Below are 21597 nucleotides of genomic sequence, written 5' to 3' on the forward strand. Positions count from 1 at the left end.
TTGTATTCGTAATCTGACATGTGCCACCAAGCCTGCATCACGTTCATGCAAGTCATCTGGTGCTACCCTCTCTTTGGACTTGCGAAGAGAATTTTACATATACTAGCAGTCATTGGTTAGAGATCTTTAATACTTTGTAGAGCTAGTTATGTTTCGATGTTTCGTACATCACTCTTCAAGTCAAATATACTCCCATAGGCCTTCAGCGAACCTTTGGAGCAAAGCTTCAGCATTACAGGAAACGGCCATGCACATTCGCTCGCATATCTTACTTTTCATTACGACTCCCTCTACCTTCGCACTCCATTGTTCTTGCTATTTGGTATGCCTGTCTTCCAGGCTCGTATTATGAGCCTTCTCTTCTTATTAGCATTACGTTCGTCTTCTTATCATTTCACCGTCAAACTGATTGTGTTACCCTGAAGATCCTCGTCGAGTCAATGGAGTCTCCTCAGCCGTTGAAATCATCGTTATCCATTTGCTGCCCACCACGCTTGCCATCTTTCTCCCATATTTGAACGCTTCGGAGTCCACATAATTGGTCTCCAATTGATCGCGGTTGCTACCCCGCCTGTCGATGCCGTTCCTTTCGATAATTTGCAAGTCCTCCCATTCTCCATTCCATGGTTATCCTCCGCTGCAGTAATGACTTGGGAAAGCTTACTTCGACCGATACTCCTTGCATGCATATGCAAAGAAAAGCTCTTGGGAGGAATAATATCCCCAAATCCACTCACCGGATCGCCTTCATTCCTCCTCCTGATATTAGCTCGCAAGTGGAGTGGAATCGAGCTCAATGGCCTCGCATTCTCAGGTAACAGACGTTTTCCAGGACAACTTTGATGCTCTATCTCTCTAATCATACCAGCGATATCGATTTTAAGTCGCGTCACATCCTCTGCAACTCTCGTCGCGGACTTTGCAATATTCCAAGCCGTCCATTTCCGCTTCTCAACTGCGCGATGCCGAATATCAGCCTCTTTAAAATTGCGAATTTGAGGTCTGAGCAGCTCAATTTCTTCTTGCGTATATGTTGGACAAGAGTGGTAATGTCGCTCTTCGTTCTCGATACATGCTTCGTATGATTCGATCTTCGAGGCTAGGGCTTCGAGATCCTGGTCTTCTGCCTTTAGGATTATCTCTGTTAGGAAAGATACGTCCTTTGAAGTCATCCGATGTTGTATGATAAACAAGATAAAGTCCCTCGCTTTCTGGCGCTGTACTCCGTAATGACCAGGTAATATTCCTTTCCGAGAGAGAAACAATCGAGGTTTGGCAGTTGGGATTGTCCAGTTGCGCACCGTAAAGATGATTATCTCGTTGAGCTTTCTGATATACATATCTCGAAGGTCGGGTAATCTTAGACGTAGTGGAGTGCTTGATTGGAAAGCCATGCGTTTCTGCTCGGAGCATATTTTCTGGATATATAGCTTGAATTCTGTAGGGGGTGTGATATACCCATTGGGCCCATTGTAACGTCTGGATAAACTCTTCAACTTCTTTATGGTACAAGCACGTCGCCTAATGCGTCTGATTTCATTCTCGGACTTGTGTTCTGAGACCCTTCGCTTTGGTGTTTTCTGTAATTTTGCTGGACATTGCGAGCTCCCGTCGTATATCGCTGGTCTCTTGATCGAACTTCGAAGAGCTTGCCTCTCTATCTGTCCAGACCTCCAAGCTTGGGAAAAATCTGTCTGATTATTTCGATTCGATTCAATGCTACTCCGAAGAGACATGGATCCTCTGATAGGCTGGCAGACGCTCCTGTGGTCATTTTGAAGAACAGTATTTATTCCTCTCAAGGCAGATTTTGCGAACATGGTTCTCTTTCTGTCTTTGTACGGGACAGTCATGCGCAGATTTAGCTTACTTCGTTTTGTTTCATTTATGTTCATTCCGTACTCATATCGCTTCGCAATTTCGCATTTATCAGTGAAGTGCTTCACTCCAGACGTAGACATGGCGATGTGCTGTGTCAAAATTTGTCAAGCCTGTGACGAGGTTCAATAAGTCCAGGATTGAATTGAATATGACACTCCGGTTGTGAGCAGGGAGTCAGAAGAAGCCGGTTTGTTGTACTCAAAAAGCGATGATTGTGGTATTGATTTGATAGACTCACAGTGGGAGATAGAGAATTACGATATTCGTGTAGTAAGAAGAAGGTCTATAGCAGTTTATGTCTTACTCCCAAAATTCGAGGGAAAAAAAAGAATTAGTGTGGCTCCATCAGTAGATCATAGTTGGCCCAACAGACCTTACCGTATCGGGGATGCAGGACTGCTAATAGTCCAGCGGAGCACAGAAGTTAGCTCAGGACGTGAAAAACTAGGCCGTGATCTAGTATATAACAAATGTACCTTATAGACATTGTAGTCTCAGACCTTCTGCCCTACGTCTCAATGCTCTTAATGAAATTCAACTTATGGAGGTGTAATTAGTCAAGATTTACCTCCCTGGTCAAAATAGTTTCTAATCAATCCACGGATGAAGAAATGATATGAGGCTTCCAAGACGAAGAATAGCCCAGAGGAGTCAAGGATGATCAGTGAACAACGGACGTATCAGTTTCGGGCTGTAGAAGGTTGCAACTGATAGAGAACTCACACATTGTTACCTAGATTTGATCCCCGACGGGGCTGAGCCAGGTGTTAAGAGCGAGACTAAGAGCTTCCAGCACCCTTCCATTCATCCCCGCTAAATTGTTGGAGAAGCCTGCGTCGAAAGGAAAGTGAGTATTGTATATTATGACTAGTGTGAAGTCTGTCGAAGCAATACATGAAGCGATATGCCATCGGTATCTAGCGGCCATATTTTTACATCGTGCATTACATCAGATTGCGAAGCAAAATAACTATGCTCATGCCATGCCATGCCATACTGTCAAACCCACAACTCGTATGCCATACCGACTCGCAGCAGATCTTGACAAGAGAAGTACTTAACGAGCAGTCTTACATTCCAAGTCCGATTCGCCTCCAAGCAACTTCTGTATCAGCACATAGCTGTAAGAAATCGGCATTCTCGAGATTCTGGCAAATGAAGTCATCGAGGAGAACTTGACGGCGCTCTGCATCAGCCTCTGCGTATCCAGGCCTTTGCCAAATCTCCTGTGGAACTGCTCGATCCCTGTGATTAGCTACGAAGGTGTCCAGGTCATTCAAGAACAATTGAGGTGGAGCAGCTAGCTTAGGAGCTAGGGCAGCAGCATCTTCTAGAAAATTGTTGGTAACGGCCAACTTTTCCTTCACGGTATGATCCCGACCAGATAGTGTTTGCGTTTGAGTACTCTGGTCAATCATCTTTTGACGTTTCGTGCTCGAGGGAGGACGGATGGGTGCGGGCACACGCTTCGTGATGGGAGCAGTGGCTTTCGACACTAATCCGGATGCTGCCGACGCAGGGCGAGATAGTGCCGCACTTTTCGCAGCCAGTGGAGACGGCGCATCCTCAATCCTTGTTAGAGGAGGTGTGACAACCATCTCACGAGTCACGGTCTTCAGCGGTGACAATGCACTCGGATTGGCTGCCTTGAGAGCTCGCGGCTTTCTTTGCGCAACACGCTTGATTGGAGCAACTATTGCTGATCCACTTGAGGTCCCGAGATTATCAAGGTTTGTGATATTGGCTTTCGTTATAGGTGTGGGTTTTGGAAGGGGTGGTAGGTCAATTGCAGATGATGATCGCGGCGCGAGATCCGGTGGGCTAAACGGCGATTCACGTGTTGGAGGTACTGTGAGACTTTGAAGGTCAGCCGGTGTAGATACGGGCCTATCGAAAGGTAGCTGTCTTCTTGGAGGTATCATCAAGTCTTGAAGTTTTGTTGACGTGAAGGATGGTCGACTGGTTGGTGAATCTGCCCTTGGCGGTATCGTAATATTACTTGAAATGTCTTTTTGCGAGATTGACATCGAGTCCGACCGAAACGGATCCGAAGACTGGCTGGTCGTAGCCGGGAGGATGGGAAAGAAAGGCGACGTGGAGAATGTTCGGGATCCGAAAGTCAGGCTATCGGACTTATTTGCTCGCTCCGTCTGCAACTGGCGGATGTAAAGTGATGGCTTCGATTGAGTATTCATATTGCCAGGAACGATTTCATCGGAAAGGGGCTGTGACGGCCGTTGAGTATAGTTCTAACCAGTGTCAGGTGTCAATCGCACTTCTCCATCACTGATCACGTACCTCTCTCTCCCGATTCGACAAGTGCGACGACATCGTCCCTTCCCGAAAGGAAGCTGCGCGGGCTTGAGCTACTGTTGGCAAAGGGCTCAAGTTTGCAAATGAGTCGGAGGCCACCGGGGCTACTTGAGACGAGCCAGACCTCTGTCGCATACTTTCCACTGTTGCAGGCCTCTCAGGTACTTTGAAGTCTGTGAACTGATGTAACCCTGCGCGGCTAGAGGATGTATTGTGAATAATGGTTGAGGATGCTGATACGGGTCGATCTATTGCCGGGGATGAAGACATAAATGTCAGTGGGGCAGGCAAGGGAAACTCGTGTGTTCGTTGAATTTGAAAGACTTGCTTCTGGCTCGGGCCTCCTTCCCTCATTGGTAGCCCAAGACTTCTCATGATTTCTACAACGACAATAAAATCTTCATTGTTGCCGAATCTCATTTCAAATTTCTGGATCTGCTCAACAAACAATTAGCTACACAGATCAGGATCAGGGGTCAAGATCCGTACGACTCCTTCGTTCAGAGGATATCGCATGGCAATACGCGGACTGATCTGTGCCACTTCCACCATTGACGCATCGTGTTGACGAATCCTGACGAGGCGCTCAAGATCCTGCGAGACCTATGGGATATTGAATTAGTAGAGATGCAACATAACTGCGAATGCAATCTTACCAAGAGTTCGGACCCTTTCGATGCTCTCAGCATGACCCGTTGATCGTATGCTCCATTATCATCAACTACACGGGACGTCTGGATGACTACCCTGAGGTTATTGGATGTAAGGTGACTCCATGTCGGGCAAATACTGTTAGAAGGATATGTGACACTTGAAAATTTGATGAGAGGAAGCGAAGCCCATATCCGGCCTTCGGGATGAGATTGAGACATAGTAGAAGCACGAAGAAATGGATTGAGATGAAAAGGGGAAGAGTGAGGTGCCTCAAATCTGGTATATGTTAGTCGAGAATCAATGGTGCTGTGTAGCAATGCTTTCAGAGTCCCCGGTCCTCATGCAAGAAGGAAATGGGGATTTGATAACCTCAATTAATGTTGATAGGAGAGGTGGTTGATGAGGGATGGCTGGGAGAGGAAAAGAAAGAGTAAGAGATTCCGTAGGTGAAATCAACAGCCTCAGGCTTGATATCATACAGTAGCTAGTCCTTATTTGTCTTAGCTTGCTTGGGAATGCAGCACCGCGACTGTCGCGGCGCATTCACGACGAAAGTCAGTCCGAGATCCCAACGGCATTGCAGACTGCAGCATGTCCCAATCCCATCGCATGGCAACCTCGAGCCTCTAATCACGAATATGGCACCTCCAAGTCAGACTGCCCGAGAACCGTCTATCCCCAGTACTTCTGAATACGCCGAGTTTATCCAGAAGCTTGCCGCATACCACGAGAAGCGAGGAACCAATTTTGAGCCTGAACCAAAAGTCGCAAACAGGCGCATTGATCTCCTACATCTTTTCAACCTCGTGGTGGACCGTGGTGGATACGACAAGGTGAGCGACGAGAAGTTAGCCTGGAGAAAATTGGCAGGGGAATTTCACTTGGGAAATGCCAACTTGCCTGCGTACGCTTTCACCTTGAAGTCCGCATACTACAAGAACCTTGCAGCATTTGAGATTACTACAGTTCACGGTAAAGAACCACCACCCAAGGAGATCTTAGAGGAGACTACAGCAAAGGGCAGTGGATTGCTCACTCGCACCTTGGAGAACTATCGCCCATCTGTACGCAGAGAGACGAGCGCATTGGGTATCGATTCGGACGGCTCTGGGGACGAAAGTGGAACACCAACGAGAGACACAATGGCGACCGAGGAGACTCCAGGTTCTGGTGGTAGGGCGACAAGAGGCTTGCGACAAGCTCCACCTCCGCGACAAATGTGGCAACCAGAACCTCAGAGTTCAAGACAAACACGGAACCTCAATGCCTCGTCTCACACATCAACCGCTCAGCAGCATCACGGACAGCAGCAGCAGCAAAGCCAACAACAACAACTACGAGGCGCCTCTACATCATACAATCCATCATCCAATACCGACAACATGTCTCTGGCCGTCGCAAATTATGAGCCTCGTCCACAAATGCCTCTTACCCTGCGACAGGTCATTACTCCAGGAAACAGTGCAGTGGAATTTGCGCGTCTGCAGAAGGTATTGAAGGACGCGGCAGCAGCAGGTCATGGACGAACTCTTGCATCTACCAAAGGCATAATGCTTCCTGGCAGTAAGTCAGACCGCAATTTTGATGCGCGATATTTTACTGATCAGATTCCCAGCTGGATTTGACGGCCCCAACATTTACGTGCGCTGCTTATGTGCCCTGCGGTCTGGAATACCTGCCGAGCAGGACTATGCTCTCCATCATCTTGTCAAAATATCTATGGAGCGGGGAGACAAGTACCGTTTCGAGGGTTTCCCTGGTCTTGCTGAGGCACTGGTAGAAAAAGTCCTCGAAGTCAGCTCATTGTTCTACAACGTTGACTGGGAAATCTCGTACACGGATGATGGTGAAATGGTCAGCGGAGATGTCATAAATGGCCTGACCGGGACCCCAGATATTCTTGAGAGGATAGCTGCACTCTCCAAGCTGAAAGTCGACGACAATATCCACACCGCTGAATTCAGCGACAAGATGCTTCAGATCAATGAGGCTGCTCTCACATTGCGGAATATGGTTATGTTGGAGGAGAATGCCCTATATGTCCATGAACTATCGCCATTACGAGACTTCTTGAGCATTGCTCTCAATTTGCCAAACTTGGAGAGTCTTGTGGAGCTGAAGCATTACGCTCTCGATATTGCTGAGCAAATGACTAAATATCTCCACCTTGGCGAAACCGATCCTCTCTATATTTCGCTTCTCAACCAACTGAATTCGAATGATCGAGGTGCCATATTAACAGCTTTGCGAGCAATTGGAAGGATATCCATGAATCTGGAGGAGAACAATCTACTTCAAGGCGTCCCGCTCAGGGCTATTCAGAACATTATTGACTGGACCATGCTCCATGACGAAGACCTAGTTCACGCTTGCCTAGATTTTCTGTATCAATATACAGCTGTGGTCAAGAATGTGGACTTTCTCATATCAGAGTTACAGGTCGAACCTCTCATAAACCAGCTCGTCAGGCTCTTGCATTACGGTGTCAAGATAGTCGAGAGAGAAATTTATTATGCCAGAGAAATCAAGCGCCCTGCACCAACTACCCTTCCCGCTCTTCCTAAAGAGATATTTTCTCAGCTCGTCCAAGTCGAAGAACCTGAGCGAAGCTCTCAATGGCTTCGTTGCCTGTTTGAAGAAGACCCAGACGAGTCTATCACGCAGATAACTCTCTGGCAAGCCTATCAAGCATGTTTCACACTTCCTCCAGGCAGTTCCAACGTCGCTATGCTTGCAGCGGCTGATTTTATCAAAAACGTCAGCACTACCTTCGAAAAAGCCGCAGCTCAAGTCCAATCCGGAATCGCGCCAAAATTCATCATCAAGGGTATCAGAATGCGTAGTGTTCCAGTTGATCCCAAGGGCGAAGAGGCGAGCAAGTGTTTGTGGCAGGGACCATTCGGTGGGGCTGAGCCATGTGGTCAGTTCTTTATGAGCCCAGAGACCATGTTCCAGCATATCCTCAGAGAACACCTTGGAGCTAGACAACTGGAAGATGGCAAATTCGAAAACACGTCCAACAGACAGTACAAATGCCTCTGGGACAGGTGCCATCGTTTCAAGTCTGCCCCTGCGACAAAATTATTGGACATCGCAAATCATATCAAAGTTCACCTTCCGCCGCGCCACGTTCCTCGCAATGAACCTGAACATTCCGGTCCTCCGCCAGCCAAGAAGTCAAAGCCATCTTATATTATCTCTGCTCCAAAGCGGAGTCTCATCTTCCAAGTTACTGCTCAAGATGAACGTTCTGAAGCTGCTGGAATCCCTCTCAGTGCGGTACTGGTGCTTCGGAATCTAGCTCGAAATATATCAAAGACCGACGCCGAGGCAACGGCAAAGACGGAGGGTGGAGTTTCTTGGCTTGATCGACTTTTCAAGCCCGTCGAGCCACGGCTCTTTGAGATTCTGGCGCACAATAAGTCCTTGGTAAGACATGTTTGCTGTTTCTTCCTATTTCTGCTGCCTACTGACTTTGAAATAGGCTGTTTACATCACGGATCTGGTGGGGGCGATCAAGTCATAGAGAGAGGCGCGTGTTAGGAGGGTTAATATCTACGGTAGCTTGTTATGGACGGAAATCGGGGCGTATTGGCGCAGAAATAAGCTCACAGTTGAAAAGACTTTGTAGGATAATTGGTTGATACCTAGACGTGGTAGCGGTGGGCGATGATGACGAATATCACTGATGCTAAAAGCTTAGACTCGCTTGTCAAAGAGATCTGGTTGCCATTGCCCATGTACAGATGAAGGCGGCGTTTCAAACAGGTCAACTGAAAAAGCAATGGTGCTCTCATGCTTTGCCTGCGCATGCCAGTCCTGCGCATATTCCTTGTCCAATGGTTTCCTTCGCGTGGAACCGATGTTTATAACAGCACCGCCTATTTCAACAGCTTGCAAGCAAAGTCTCAGTCATACACATCTATTCCAAACGCGGAGGTAACAAAGCGGATAGAGATGTTCCTGATAGCTTACATGTCTCGTGGAAGCAACAGCATGTGGTGGAGCTCAGGGGAAAGCAACCGGGACGCCATGATAGTGTAATCCATGTACTTGAGTTTGGTCGTGATAATACTGTGTGGAAAATTAATTCCTGGTAACCTGAGATAGCTACGATATGTGTCACAAATGACTTGAAAGTAAATCGATGGTTAGGGGTTTGGATCCCTGGGAACTTTACCAAGGTCTTTGAGATCTGTGTTCATCAACATGACTGTTCTGAAACTCCATGGCGGCTGAAACTTTTCTCCTGTACGATAGTCAACATAGCATTGTGGAGGACTATGAATACGATCTAAGTAAATTATAACTCTTGTCGGACTATGCATCTCTAACTTGGTCATTGAAGTTATTCCACGAGTTTGTGGTACCACCTCACTTGGCTAACATTTAACAATAATTAACTTTCAATTCTTAAGGGCTCAATTGGAAAACTTACTACTACGGAATCTTAAATTTCGGTATCAATGACTGACAGTGGCATGTACCGCCGTTTCACCAGAAAGTCAAAGAGTCGGAAAGTTGCAGGTGCTTGGATGCAGGTCCACTCAATTGCCTCGGTTGTCTGGTTCCAATCTTTAAAGAATAAAACTGGCTTTCGAATGCACCGATGCCGCACAGATGACCCTGAAACTCGGGATGAAAGAAATACTAATGCAGTAGAAGCTGAGGTTAATATCCCCGGACGGAAAAATCCCAGTTTTGTTTCACCTCCCTGATGGCGTTGATATATTTTTTCTGCCTGACGCTACTGCACCGAAGGATTTGAGAAGCAATAAAAACACTACAACGGAGGTCGCTACGGGCGGAGTGATCAGATGCGGTGAGAATTCTGATTTTAGCCTTGCTCTGCATGTTGACTGTGTTCGTCCAGTGTGGTGCCCAATTGACAACGCTACCGGCTTGCGCTGTAAGCATTTCTTTTCTCAACCCTGACACTTCGAAGTGAAAGGTGGCTGACTTTTATTTTGAAAAGCTTGTATGTGCCGAGTCAACTATGGAAGGCTCAGCTTGCTCATTGAGTGATCGAGCATGCTTTTGCAGAGACATCACCTTCGATGTAGACTTCAACGCCTGTGTGTCGTCCTCATGTACTCTCAAGGAATTCATGAGTATGTAACATTGACCTGTCATATGCTGCTTCCCCCGGTACTTTTTTTTACATTCAGGATGGTATCTTACAACAGCAAACAGTAACACAGAACGTTACGAAGACAGAGTGCGGTGTGCCTATGCGAAAGCTCTGATATTGCTGCAGTCATGTACAGCTTGTCAACATTCTCTGTGGTTGTGCGCTTCGTTGCGAGATTTTCAGACCCTCAATCGACCTTCTGGTGGGACGATGGAGTGGTACTTGCTCTTTTCGTGCGTATCTGTAACACTTCCGGGAAGAGATCTTTCTCTCAGATATCTGACCAGTCATCAGTTGCTGAATACAAGTATCCTAATCAACTGTTTGAAGCTCTGTAAGTAAAATATCCTACAATGTCAAAAGCGATTCTAATATTAACCTGATATTGGCAGTGGATCTCGGCTTGGGCAAAGACATTTGGAATGTTCCTTTCAAAGACATAACCCATCTTCTGAAGGTTCTGCTTCCTACATCTCATCTCCCTTGAGGCAATCTACGAGTTTCTAACAATAATACTACAGTTCTTTTGGGTCAATGAGTTATTATACTTCTTATCAATTTCTCTACTCAAAATCGCATTCCTCCTTTTCCTTTTCCGCATTTTCCCATCTCGACGTTTTCGCCAGGTTGTCTGGTCACTTATAGAACTCAACGCCGTACTCGCTCTCGTATGTGTCATTGTTGTTTGCACGATTTGCCAACCTTTACATTATGTCTGGTTAGTATATATGAACTTTGTGTTTCCAATGTGGCAGAAGTCCCTATCTCCGACTGCGGTACATTTGCTTTCACAGGGGCTAGACTACTGACTACTGGATTCATGACAGGACGTCGTGGGATGGTGAACACCATGGAAAGTGCGTTGACATTAATGCATTGGCATTTTCGAATGCTGGAAGTTGTATTTTCTTGGATCTGGTTACGCTAGGACTGCCAATAAGTCAGGTTATCAAACTGCAGCTGGGAATAAGAAAGAAGTTTTGGGTGACAGCCATGGTTGAGCGTTGGTATAATGTGAGCGATTTTTTTTTTAGTTTTCATCGTCCGGTTACTACTTCATTCATCTGCACAAAGAGCTAACAACACGTCTCTTCGTTCAGAGTGACCGTTATCAGCGTTCTTCGGCTAAAGTCTCTCGTCAATTTTGCCAGCACTTCAAACCAGACCTGTGAGGTAGTCGTATAAATGGCTACCACTTGGCTCGATTCAAAAGCTCACGAATATCTATACAGGGGATTATTGCGACCCAGGAATGTGGTCGGTAATGGAACTAGATATTGGTCTCATCTGCGTTTGCATGCCATCCTTTCGAGCCCTGCTGCTAAAACTGATGGCACACTTCAAACCCGTTACGGTAGATTCTGACGCTAGCCAAAAACGCTTCTCGGTCAACCCAAATCAGATGCTCCAGGTTGAGTGCCGAGCGGAAATAAGACCGCCAGTCAGGAGTGAAGGTATTGCATATGAGCGAAATTACGTCGTGGAGTACACTGAGCGGGAGGGGAATGAGAGCGCTGAGAGTGTGACGCAGATAGTCGAGATTCAAGGAGGAGATGGGATGAGACGTAGAAGTGTGACCTAGAGGGGTGCACGGCAGAATTCTGTGACTTCTTTCCTTTTGGAATGTCAATAATAGAAGCACGTTTCCACAAACCAATTAGCGGCGCTGACTGTCACCAGGCATCGAGGTTTGTGGGAGGCTAGCAGCACACTTTGTTTGCTATCATCTCTGAATCAGTCCGAATCCTCTTGCAGACTATTTCATATAATAGTATTTTTCGAATTGAACTCAATTTGCAGAGCATCTAGGAGTTGACATCCACTGCCGAAAAGTCCGCTCGAACGTGGTTGTTTACTGCCACAAGCGAGTTTTTTCAAAGTGAACTCAGACCGCCAGGGGGCATCGTTGTCACTCTCACCGTTGTACTTCGTTTGCAAGGATATCCATCATCTTGTAGGTTCACTCCAATAATAATGTACTGCACAGGGATGATAATATTAGATATGCACCATTGCTGCCAGTGTGTGTTAAATAATGTTCCTGCTGAGGTGTATCGTCCTTTCCATCCCTTTCACACGAAAGGCCGCTTGTACTGGATTCCACAAAAACTAGTTGGGTGAATTAGCGCGCCTCCCTGTTGACTGAAATATTCGCTTACTACTCTCAAAGTACTTTGGGTCTTCTTGCCAACTTCTTCCTTTGCACAGAGACTTCCAATCTATGCTCACCTCATTCTGTGTCGACGATATCGCCAGACCAATTTCTGCAACTAAGCCTTGGACGCCTTCACAGTTCTAGTTTTTGTCATTAGCGGGGCTTTCTTCATCGACAAATCATTAATTCTTGCTGCATAGTTTGACTTTGGATTCACGACTTGGATAGTGATTTCCAGCTCTCGTAGTCGACTCTCCACAAATTTTTGCACCTCTTCACTTGATACTCAAGAAGGCAACTCTTTTCACCAAAAACAGCAGTCTCAAAAGTTCTCTGATTTCCAAATCAAGAGTGAGTCTCAATGGTAGAGCCAAATGTCCCCCCAGTCCAAGAGTTCACCAGAGACACTCTCCAATTCAAGAAGTCTGGTAACCTTGTCACTCTACCTAGTACATCTCAGCTCAGCATGAACACTCTAGCTGTAGATTTCGGTGGAAAGAAGAAAGACAAAGTCGCCACCTTGAAGAATAAAAATACTTCGAACTCCTTGAACCACAGTTCAGCCAACAACATCAAAGTTCCAACCACCACACCTGGTCACGGCCACACCCCACCAGCAAACAGTCAACCAAAAGCAGTCCAAGGAATGGACACGTCCAACAAAAGACACAATCCTGGTGTCTTCCATCAAGCAAATAATAGCAGTACCCGCAATGCCAAAGGCAAGCCAAAGTCGAAGTCCAAGACCCCAATTATGGCTCCTCCAGCACCCGTCATCGTCCCTGAGACTTTCATCACCTCTTTTCCAGACTCGAAGGCGTCCACACTTTTCCCAAAAATCACCGGTGATCTCAATCTCATTGAGAGCCGATACCGGGTTGATAACCGCAAGCCCAATCGTGATAGAGCCGTCAATGTTCTGCGAGACGAGGTCACCCGATTAATCCGGTTCACTGGCACTGTCAAACTACATGGACAGCATGCCGATGTTGTGATCAACCCAAACAACACAATTCGTTTGCAATCCAGAAATAAACCTGCCCTCGATGAAAAACATGACATCATGGGTTTTGCAAAGACTATGTTTGGCCTTGAGAAGAACCTGCTACGGTTAAAGCAAAGAATCGAAGGCAGGTGGATGGAATTGAACAGAAACAAAAAGCTGAGTGAGACCCATCCGTTGATCATTGCTGGGGAATGGGTCGGACCAGGAATCCAGAAGAATGTCGCGCTCGATGGCCTTCCAAGAAAGTACTTCGTTATCACATCCATCTCACTCAACAACTTCTGGCTTGATGATCAACTATACGCTGACATTGAAGACGAGGATGCTGGGATCGTCCATATTGCTCGCGGCGGTTTCTTCTTGGAGGAGTTGGATGTCACCGATCTCGCAACTTGTCAACAACGCATGATGGCGGTCGCTCTGGAAGTGGAGAAGACATGTCCATTCAGCAAGACATTCGGGATCATCGGTAGAGGAGAAGGAGTTGTCTGGAAAGCTGCGCAACCACTTGGCATGGATCCTCGTATGTGGGTCAAGACCAAGGGTCCGGATTTTGTTGTCACCAGAACGGCCGATCTGCCAAAACCCATAGCCAAAGCTGACATCACAGTGCTGGGCGACGATATGATTGAAAGAACAAGACAGTTTGCTTATGCTACTACCACAGAGCCGAGACTACAACAGGTTTGGCAAGTGATGAAGCTAGAGTATGCCATGCCTATGGACAAGTCAAGCAAGAAGAGATTCATGCAGTACGTCTCTGATGATATCTTGCGTGAAGAGAAGCAAAGAATCAAGGCTTGCAAGGTTGATGAGCAATACTTGACGAAGTGCATTCGATGGATGGCTGAGATTTGGTATGACCAGCGACTGGATGATCTCCTGAGGTGGCAGGCTGCATCGATGCAATTGGAGGCAAGTCCAACTCAGCGCAATGGTCTTGGCTCGAATGAGGGAAGTGAACAATTGCCACCGGAATCCAAAGGGCTTGAAGTTATCAGTGGCGAGGATGGAATGAACTGGTGGTAATTGAGTTGGCGGCGGACGACCAACACATTTATAGCCAGCGCGGTGCTTCTCTTTTTAAGCTGGATCGACCTCTAGATATGTGTTGAAGGGGCAGCATTTCGGTAAAGCACATTTCTTACTCAGGAACGAAACACCTATTAGCTGACGAATTGAGAAGTCATTCTTTCATTATTTAGTCTCAGTGTTGCTTATATTAGTGGAACGTGATCTTTCCCCGCTCTACAGGTACAGGGTCCAACCTACAAAAAGTATCAACCATAGACGTACCTGAAGTGAATCCACAAGCCCAGCTGTCAACAGTCCCATGGACACTTCTGACCAGCAAGCTTCTTGAGCGTTCGAGCCTTGCAAGCATTTTGGCCACAAGAATTAATTGCCATAAAAGTAAGCATGAGAACAAACGGTACTTCGACTTCCGGGCTGAGCTTGGGCTACTGGAAACTCTCTTTAGGAGAAATGGCGGGCGCCTAACAGGTGACGAGCTGCCATATTGACGTACAATGGTACAGCCCAGACCGCGAACGTGCGAGACGCATGTAAGATCTTAGGTCCCTTCGTTTATCTTTGATGAACCTTCCCCAAATATGAACATGATTTTTCCTACGACCTTTCTAACTTTGAAGTGCTTTCGATCTCGTTCTCAAAAACGTCTGTCGTCGAATATTGCCACTCCCACGTCCAGCTATCAACCACTCGCAGTTCTCCTACGAGGATCTTCTGAGTCTCTATTGCCCACAACAATCTCGTTACTCCCATCCCCGCACCTCAAGAGACAATCCTTCCAAGAGCAATACAGTATCGGGATTCAACATGGTCGCTAGTAAGGGCGTCCTCTTCCTCGCCACAGCTCTCACGGCTGTGACAGCCCTTCCAATAAACAGCGGGAACCCCTCCTCGCTCGTTTCCAACAAGCATGTCACGATACGAGTTCCAGGCCACGGGCTCAATGGAGGTCTTCAACTCACTGGGTCTATGAAGAAACCACACACTTCCTCAAATGATCATTCTACAAGGAATGAGAGGGATTCTGTACCCGGTGTGGACGTAGAGAAGTTTCTGGTGCCACAACTGAGCATGTATTTTTGAGTAGCAGCGCAAAACCTGGAAATTCACTACTCGGGAAAGAGCCTGCATCTCAAAGGATCTTTCTCTTACATTACTTGAAGCCTGAAAGTCATAGTACAGAGGGAATTGCGAGGCGTTTGGTAGCCCAGAACATTCTCTTGAGCATACCGCTGTTCCAACCTCGCTTTCTGGCCGCCATGCTTTGCAGCTTGTGCAGGTCTATCAACTTTTGATATGGTGTTTGTATTGCAAGTTCTCGTGGTACTATGATGTTTGAGGAAGCTCGTATTGTGGAGGAGTCAACAAACTATTGTTCTAGCATCGCTTCGTTGCCAACAACTGCACGACTGGCCAAGTAAACCTGATTTTGTTTCCCTTCCCAACTGCATCATCCATCTCATCCCAGAGATCATTGATCTTCTCTTCTGGAATCGCTGGGATGAAAGTAGCGAACAGCCCCTTCAACCACTGTAGGTCTCCTTCGTCCATCCAATCCCCGTCGTTCTCAATCAAAACTTTGACCTCCCCCGCTCCTACCCGACTTGGAAATGGATCGGTATGTCTTACACTCATTGAAAAGGCATCCTCTTGTCCTCCAGTATTGATCCAAATCCGCTTCACACCCTCTTTCCAATGTTCAGGAGAAAACTGAACGACATCAAGCCCAGTGTCCCCATTTTTGACGGTCCTCGTATGAACTTCATCCCGATAGAAATTCCTTTCTACCCATATATCGAAGATACGATCCCAGATACTCTGTGCTCGAGGATTATCAATCATAATGGGTCGACCGTAATGCGAGATCGCAAGTGTTCCGCCAGGCTTTAGTTGTCTCGCGAATTCTTCCATGGCCAAATCAACATCCATCCAGTGGATTGCTTCACAAACAACAAGCAGATCCACTGTCGCATTCTTTACACTACTTTTCTCTCCTTTCTCTTGTAAGAAAGTAAACTTTTCTTTGGGATGCCCATACTGAGAAATCAGGCGCTCGGATGCGATGTTTGTGTAATTGTCGTTTGGGTCTGAGACGATAACGTGCCGAAACTTTCGAGCCAGGTCGTGTGATGCTATACCAGCACCTGATCCAACATCATGTGCGACCCCATATTGACCCGAGTGGGAGTCGTGGTAGTTATAGATGCAATCCCAGAAAGATCTGGGATAGGCTGGTCTGTATTTGATGTAAATGTCCCAGCTGAAGTCAGGGCTTGAGAAGCCGGGCTTTGGTTCACTTGAGGAGGTCATTGTGGTGAAAATGTAGTGGAAGATGTAAGCTGGTAGAAATATCCGATGCTTAGAGGGGTAGGAATTGGTATTCTATACCCATATCCGCCACTTCGGGTGCCAGCATATTCACTAATGCATGCAAGACGAATTGGACATTTGCTTAGCTGGCCTAAGGTACAGCTCAGATCGGTAATAATCTTCACTTGAGGGATATTAATCACTTTCGAGTGTATTTTAATTAAGTTGATTCACGGTCTTCCTGGTGAGTCCGGCTGACCTGTTGGGCATCATTCCTTGGGAACATCCCGAAGAAACACCTCATGGACACTTACCATGAGGTTTTAGAGTTTAGTTCCTGTTGAATTGATTGGTCAGAACAAGGTGGTACAAATGAGGAGTCACGCCAAGTGGTTCATAAACGAGAGCTTAGAGTGTTAAAACAGGGGGTCTCGGAGCCTCGGCACTTCAGAGCTTCTCAGGATCAGGATCAAATTCACAGCTTCAAAAGTTAAACCCGTTTTGAAAAGCTTCTTAAAGGGGGGTTAACAAGGGAGGTACAAGGCAAGGGAGGACCACAAGAGAAGATTACGAGGGGACTACAAGGTGGGACTACTGCGGGAAGAAATCCAAGAAAGCGAGAAGGCGAGGGTGTAAGAGGAAAATAGTAAAGAAAGAAGAAAGGAAGATGCTTAAGGGAAAGAGAATGGTATGCGTCTCTCGAACCCGAGAATTTCGCTTACCTTATCGTTTGTCTTTTCCCCTTGTCTTTTCGTGTGATCAGACCTGAAGCCTCTACAGCCCCTTAACTCAGTGTCATCCACCTTATCCAATCTTGAATTGAAGTGTTTTTACAGTGTATAAGTATGTTTAAATGCCCTGTAAAGAGCTTCAACTACAGTGCTAACGAAACCACGTAGCCGGTGGTCATGAGGTAGTTTCATAGGACACTGAATCATGACATAATCTTACCACCCACGTCACGTTCCGGAGTCAGACCGCCCGTACACATGTCGAGGACTCCGTGGTGCCGGGCAGATATATTCACGTGTACTACTTGGCGGCAGCACCTCTAGGCACAACGCAATATTTTGTGGGGTTGCTTTGTTGTCTTGTACCTCGCTTAAATTGCCACTAAACCGACCTAGGTGGACTGGATGAACACTAGGCAGGACACTTTGAAGGATCTCCACCCACATATAATTATTGTTCTAAAAACGTGTAGGAATTTCGGGTATCTATAGAATAAGAGTGTTATAGCAGCCTTGTACTCATTTTAGGAGGTTGTGTAAAGGCCATAAAATGGCCATACCAGAACCTTTCACGAACCCCTGGACACACGCTCTCTCTGTGGCTCGATAGCCATCATAAGCACTATGTGAAGATCTATTGCTATCTAACAAGAATATGAAAGAGTTGTGATCAGCTACTGCGATGTTGTGGGCATAATCTTAGAGCTAAAATAAATGGCATGGAGCTAGAAGTCAGAAAGACTGGTACGCCAACCAGGCACTAGACGTCGACATTGGCACCTCGGGGGAAAATGTAAATCAACCTCAACAAACCTCCCAGAGCAGCGCCACATATCAACGCTGAGCACTTTGGATATATATATAGCTAAAATCTACACAGGATAACTCAAAAATATAATCGTTGCCGGCACCCCAGTGGCCCGAGTGTTTCCAACCCAGCTTCACTGTCTCACCCAGAGGACTATTTCACGCAACTCGGGACCAACCACCAATCATGGAAGACAATATCTTCGAAGAAAAAGCCGACGGAGAACTGTCTGATACCTCATCAGTCCTCTCGGATGTGGATTCTGAACTATTCAAGGATTTTGATATCGATGGAAGCAATGCATCGGAGCCAGATACACACGAGACTCTCTTCTGTGGAGCCGCAGAAATGTCCGACACAACATCAATCCTCTCAGACGTCCCTTCAGAAATATTCGCAGATTTCGATCTGGATGGTTCCTTCCTTGAGTCCTGCTCAGAAGCCTTAAAGTATAACCCACTCACAAAGCCCTCTCAAAGAGGAAGGCGCAAACATGCTGGGAGTCAAAATATCAGTCAAACATCATACCAGCTCAACATCTTCGTCTCCAATCACAGAATATCTCTTGGCACACTATCAACCGATTATCAACGAAGCATGTCTGAAGCAAGTAGCACGATAATTGTCGATACCAGTACACAAGCTCCTCATCCACCGAAAATGTCACGCCGAGGACGCAGCAGTTCAGATGGTGAGAAAGAATCACCGGATAGGAGGATCACGTCAGCGAATAAAGCGCCACCAGCCAAGGAGCACACACCGAGCAAGAGGCTCATGCTCCCGCTGGATACCAATCAGAACGTGACTGTAGTACGGGAAGATACAGAAACGGAGACGGAAGAAGAACACCAGCCTCCGACACGGAAAATATGCTCAAGAACCCGAAAGAGGAAGAGAGTTAGTCACGCGGATGAGGATTATGATCCAGATGACAGGATGTCTATGAACATTTATTCAAGGGTTGAAGAGGAAATGAATAGATCAAAGGTTAAGAAGAGAAGTGTCAAGACTCGCGAACCAGCCATGGGGAAATTCAAAGTCTCTCGGAAAACTTGCACCAAAGCAACCCCATCAAGCAGCCAGGACGACGCAGAAGCCATATTGAAGTCAGCAGAAGCAGAGCAAGAAGATGATCTCTGGGAAGCAGAACCATTCCAAAAAGAGTACGAAGAAGCAACTGTCGCCAAAATGAGGGAAGCACACCAACTCAATTCAATCACCGAATTCCCACCACCAAGCGGCTGGTACGCCGGAGTTCCCAAAGCCAACAGCCAATGGACAGTCTGCGTCCGACCCCCAAAGCCCACATGGTATCATCCTGACTGGGATGCTGAGAGGCGTAAGCAAGCCGATAAAGCTACTGCGGCGTTGGTCAGACAGGGGGAGGAAGTTCTGGAGGCGGATATGGAGAATAAAAGGTACCGGATGAGGAAGTCGGGGACGAATTTGGTTACGAAACATACGGTTACTTGGTATCAGTGCCATTGGTTTCCGACTGGGAAGCGATGGGTCTTCAATATCTCGCTGGATGGGTATGATGAGTATTGATGTGAAGACTGTTGTCGTTGGCGTGGTCATGGCCTTACTACAGCGTTGCTTAGGTATTTGGATGGGCCTGCCTGACTGTTGAGATACCATTGTATAACGAGTGTAGCGTAAATGATATTATTACCACTATTTTTCAAAAATTAGCACTCGAGAAGCGCTGTAGGAGAAACAGTGGCTAAAGAACATGAAATGTGCTTGGCATGTTGTTCTCGCTAAACTCATCCTTGGCTATTCCTTCGGGGCAAGGAGGGAAATGCTATGTTGGAAATTACCTCTAACAACAAGACAATGAAAGCCCGTATAGTACGCATTTCCTTCATACTTGACACTTACACAAGCTTGATTATCACCGCCAACTTTCGGCCGCTCAAATTCCTTAAACACAGAGCCAGCAAATGCTTTGCACCACTGAAAACCATTCGACACAAGCAATGATACGTCCATCTCGCCTAATTTGCTTAAACCTTTTGCATGAGCAATCGCTACTCTAGAAACAACTGTACCTCTTATAGGCGAGCGATCGACTGGCTCATCTGCAAAGAAACATAGTCCCGTCTCAACACCTGCAGTACCACCGACTGCGACGTTGATACTGGCATCGACAACCATGACAGAGTAGAGGAATCCCAGATCTTCTGAGTCGGCATGCTGGAGATATCGTTAGAGCTTTGAGTGGGTGGTTATAGCTTTCTCAAAGAAAGTTTGGCCGAATGGCGAATGGAATTCTGCTTTCCTCCTTCTAAGACTCTCAAATTGATCAGTGCTTCCAGGATACAGGCTTCCAGAGATCTTAGAAGGGGTCAACTGTTTGCCGGTGAGCTCCTGAGGGTCAAGTGTAAATCAAAAAATAAATAAGAAGGAGAGCTGGCTTAATGCATCCAATGATATAGTCACTAATCCAATGCCATTCCTTTCATAATTGTAATACCATCTCTACATACACAACTCCCTCTACCCGGATATCTCTCAACACCACACTCTTGCAACACACACCAAATCAGACTTTGCTATCCGTCTTATCCACCACCTTATCCTCCGGCGAGAACTTCATGCTGATACTGTTCACACAATGCCTCTCATCCGTAGGCGTGTCATATCCCTCTCCTTTGAAAACATGTCCCAAATGACCACCACAATTCGAGCACACGATTTCCGTTCTCGACATGCCCAATGTGCGATCCTCATGTCTAGTCACCGCGCCAGGGATGTTGTCGAAGTATGCCGGCCATCCGCAGCCGGACTTGAACTTGTGGTTTGCTTTGTAAAGAGGTGCGTCGCAGCCGGCACATGTGTAGACTCCTTCTTCTGGCATGTGCTTGTCGTATTTGCCAACGAATGGAGCTTCGGTTCCTTTTCGTCTGAGGACCCGGAATTGCTCTGTTAGGTCTGTCAGTACATAGCCAATGGTATAGATGGAGGAGGAGAAGTTCGTACCTTTATTGAGAACTGCTCGCCACTCGTCGTCGGTTTTCTGGACTGGATGAGACATGTTGGAGGAGCTGCTGCTGCTTGTACCGAAGAGACTGGACAGGAAAGGGATGGTTGGCATTGACTTGAGAACTGTTCCTCGAGTTAAAGGCTGAAGAGCTTTGTATTGGGTTGAGGCGCGGGCAGTGTAGTTGCTGAGGGTGTAGAATGTACGGAGAAGAGTTGGGAAGGTTGGAAAGCGCATCGAGGTCTTATAGGGAATCGGAGGTGACTGAATGGTATCAAATTCAAAGCAATATCGAGTGATAGGGAAGCTTTAGGAATAGGTATGTTACGGTTACGGTGGCACAGTTACTGCGGCAGGAGTATTTCAAATATTGGAGCTCCCTCCCAATCCCCCGCCAATCATGATGTCAGTCGAAGCTGACCCCACCTTCAGCCACGTCCCGAGAGTCCGACCCTGTCTGCCTGTCTCTGTCCACGTCCACTTTAGCGCCAGCCACAGCTTGAGACAGGCGACAGGCTACGCTTTGTCGAAGGCGATGTGGAATCAAGGCGGCCACTCTTGATGACAGACAGCACCACAACCAACAATCTCAC

General features: G+C 46.8%; 7 protein-coding genes across 8 annotated transcripts; 3 read left to right on the forward strand and 4 right to left on the reverse strand.

The window, feature by feature from the left end:
• Nucleotides 1-47: 47 nt before the first annotated feature.
• On the reverse strand, nucleotides 48-1961 carry ONS95_011546 (uncharacterized protein; the record flags this gene model as incomplete). Its single annotated transcript, XM_058505171.1, has 1 exon — nucleotides 48-1961. The coding sequence occupies one exon, from the start codon at nucleotides 1959-1961 to the stop codon at nucleotides 471-473; it is 1491 nt and encodes a 496-aa protein (XP_058359728.1). The 3' UTR covers nucleotides 48-470.
• Nucleotides 1598-5263, reverse strand: ONS95_011547 (uncharacterized protein). 2 transcript variants are annotated; one of them, XM_058505172.1, is made up of 4 exons: nucleotides 4851-5263; nucleotides 4684-4797; nucleotides 4180-4629; nucleotides 1598-4130 (listed from the first exon to the last, which is right to left on the reverse strand). In XM_058505172.1, the coding sequence occupies exons 1-4, from the start codon at nucleotides 5064-5066 to the stop codon at nucleotides 2952-2954; spliced, it is 1959 nt and encodes a 652-aa protein (XP_058359729.1). In that variant the 5' UTR covers nucleotides 5067-5263; the 3' UTR covers nucleotides 1598-2951. The 2 variants fall into 2 exon arrangements, with proteins under 2 accessions (XP_058359729.1, XP_058359730.1); XM_058505173.1 differs by having other exon boundaries at nucleotides 4180-4797.
• An 18-nt stretch (nucleotides 5264-5281) lies between these two features.
• Nucleotides 5282-9163, forward strand: RSC9 (Chromatin structure-remodeling complex protein rsc9). Its single transcript, XM_058505174.1, has 3 exons — nucleotides 5282-6411; nucleotides 6464-8277; nucleotides 8333-9163. Exons 1-3 carry the CDS (start codon nucleotides 5364-5366, stop codon nucleotides 8372-8374), a joined length of 2904 nt encoding a protein of 967 aa, XP_058359731.1. The 5' UTR covers nucleotides 5282-5363; the 3' UTR covers nucleotides 8375-9163.
• A 3332-nt stretch (nucleotides 9164-12495) lies between these two features.
• Nucleotides 12496-14169, forward strand: ONS95_011549 (uncharacterized protein; the record flags this gene model as incomplete). The annotated part of the gene is made up of 1 exon (XM_058505175.1): nucleotides 12496-14169. One exon carries the CDS (start codon nucleotides 12496-12498, stop codon nucleotides 14167-14169), a length of 1674 nt encoding a protein of 557 aa, XP_058359732.1.
• Nucleotides 14170-15549: 1380 nt separating this feature from the next.
• Nucleotides 15550-16482, reverse strand: ONS95_011550 (uncharacterized protein; the record flags this gene model as incomplete). Its single annotated transcript, XM_058505176.1, has 1 exon — nucleotides 15550-16482. One exon carries the CDS (start codon nucleotides 16480-16482, stop codon nucleotides 15550-15552), a length of 933 nt encoding a protein of 310 aa, XP_058359733.1.
• A 1725-nt stretch (nucleotides 16483-18207) lies between these two features.
• Nucleotides 18208-19569, forward strand: ONS95_011551 (uncharacterized protein; the record flags this gene model as incomplete). Its single annotated transcript, XM_058505177.1, has 1 exon — nucleotides 18208-19569. The coding sequence occupies one exon, from the start codon at nucleotides 18208-18210 to the stop codon at nucleotides 19567-19569; it is 1362 nt and encodes a 453-aa protein (XP_058359734.1).
• Nucleotides 19570-20380: 811 nt separating this feature from the next.
• Nucleotides 20381-21408, reverse strand: MSRB2 (Peptide methionine sulfoxide reductase B2, chloroplastic). Its single transcript, XM_058505178.1, has 2 exons — nucleotides 21004-21408; nucleotides 20381-20946 (listed from the first exon to the last, which is right to left on the reverse strand). The coding sequence occupies exons 1-2, from the start codon at nucleotides 21239-21241 to the stop codon at nucleotides 20567-20569; spliced, it is 618 nt and encodes a 205-aa protein (XP_058359735.1). The 5' UTR covers nucleotides 21242-21408; the 3' UTR covers nucleotides 20381-20566.
• Nucleotides 21409-21597: the final 189 nt, after the last annotated feature.

This window comes from Cadophora gregata, assembly GCF_030347475.1.
Source record: "Cadophora gregata isolate MNR1 chromosome Unknown scaffold_5, whole genome shotgun sequence".
In the NCBI taxonomy this organism is placed as follows: Eukaryota; Fungi; Ascomycota; class Leotiomycetes; order Helotiales; family Ploettnerulaceae; genus Cadophora; species Cadophora gregata.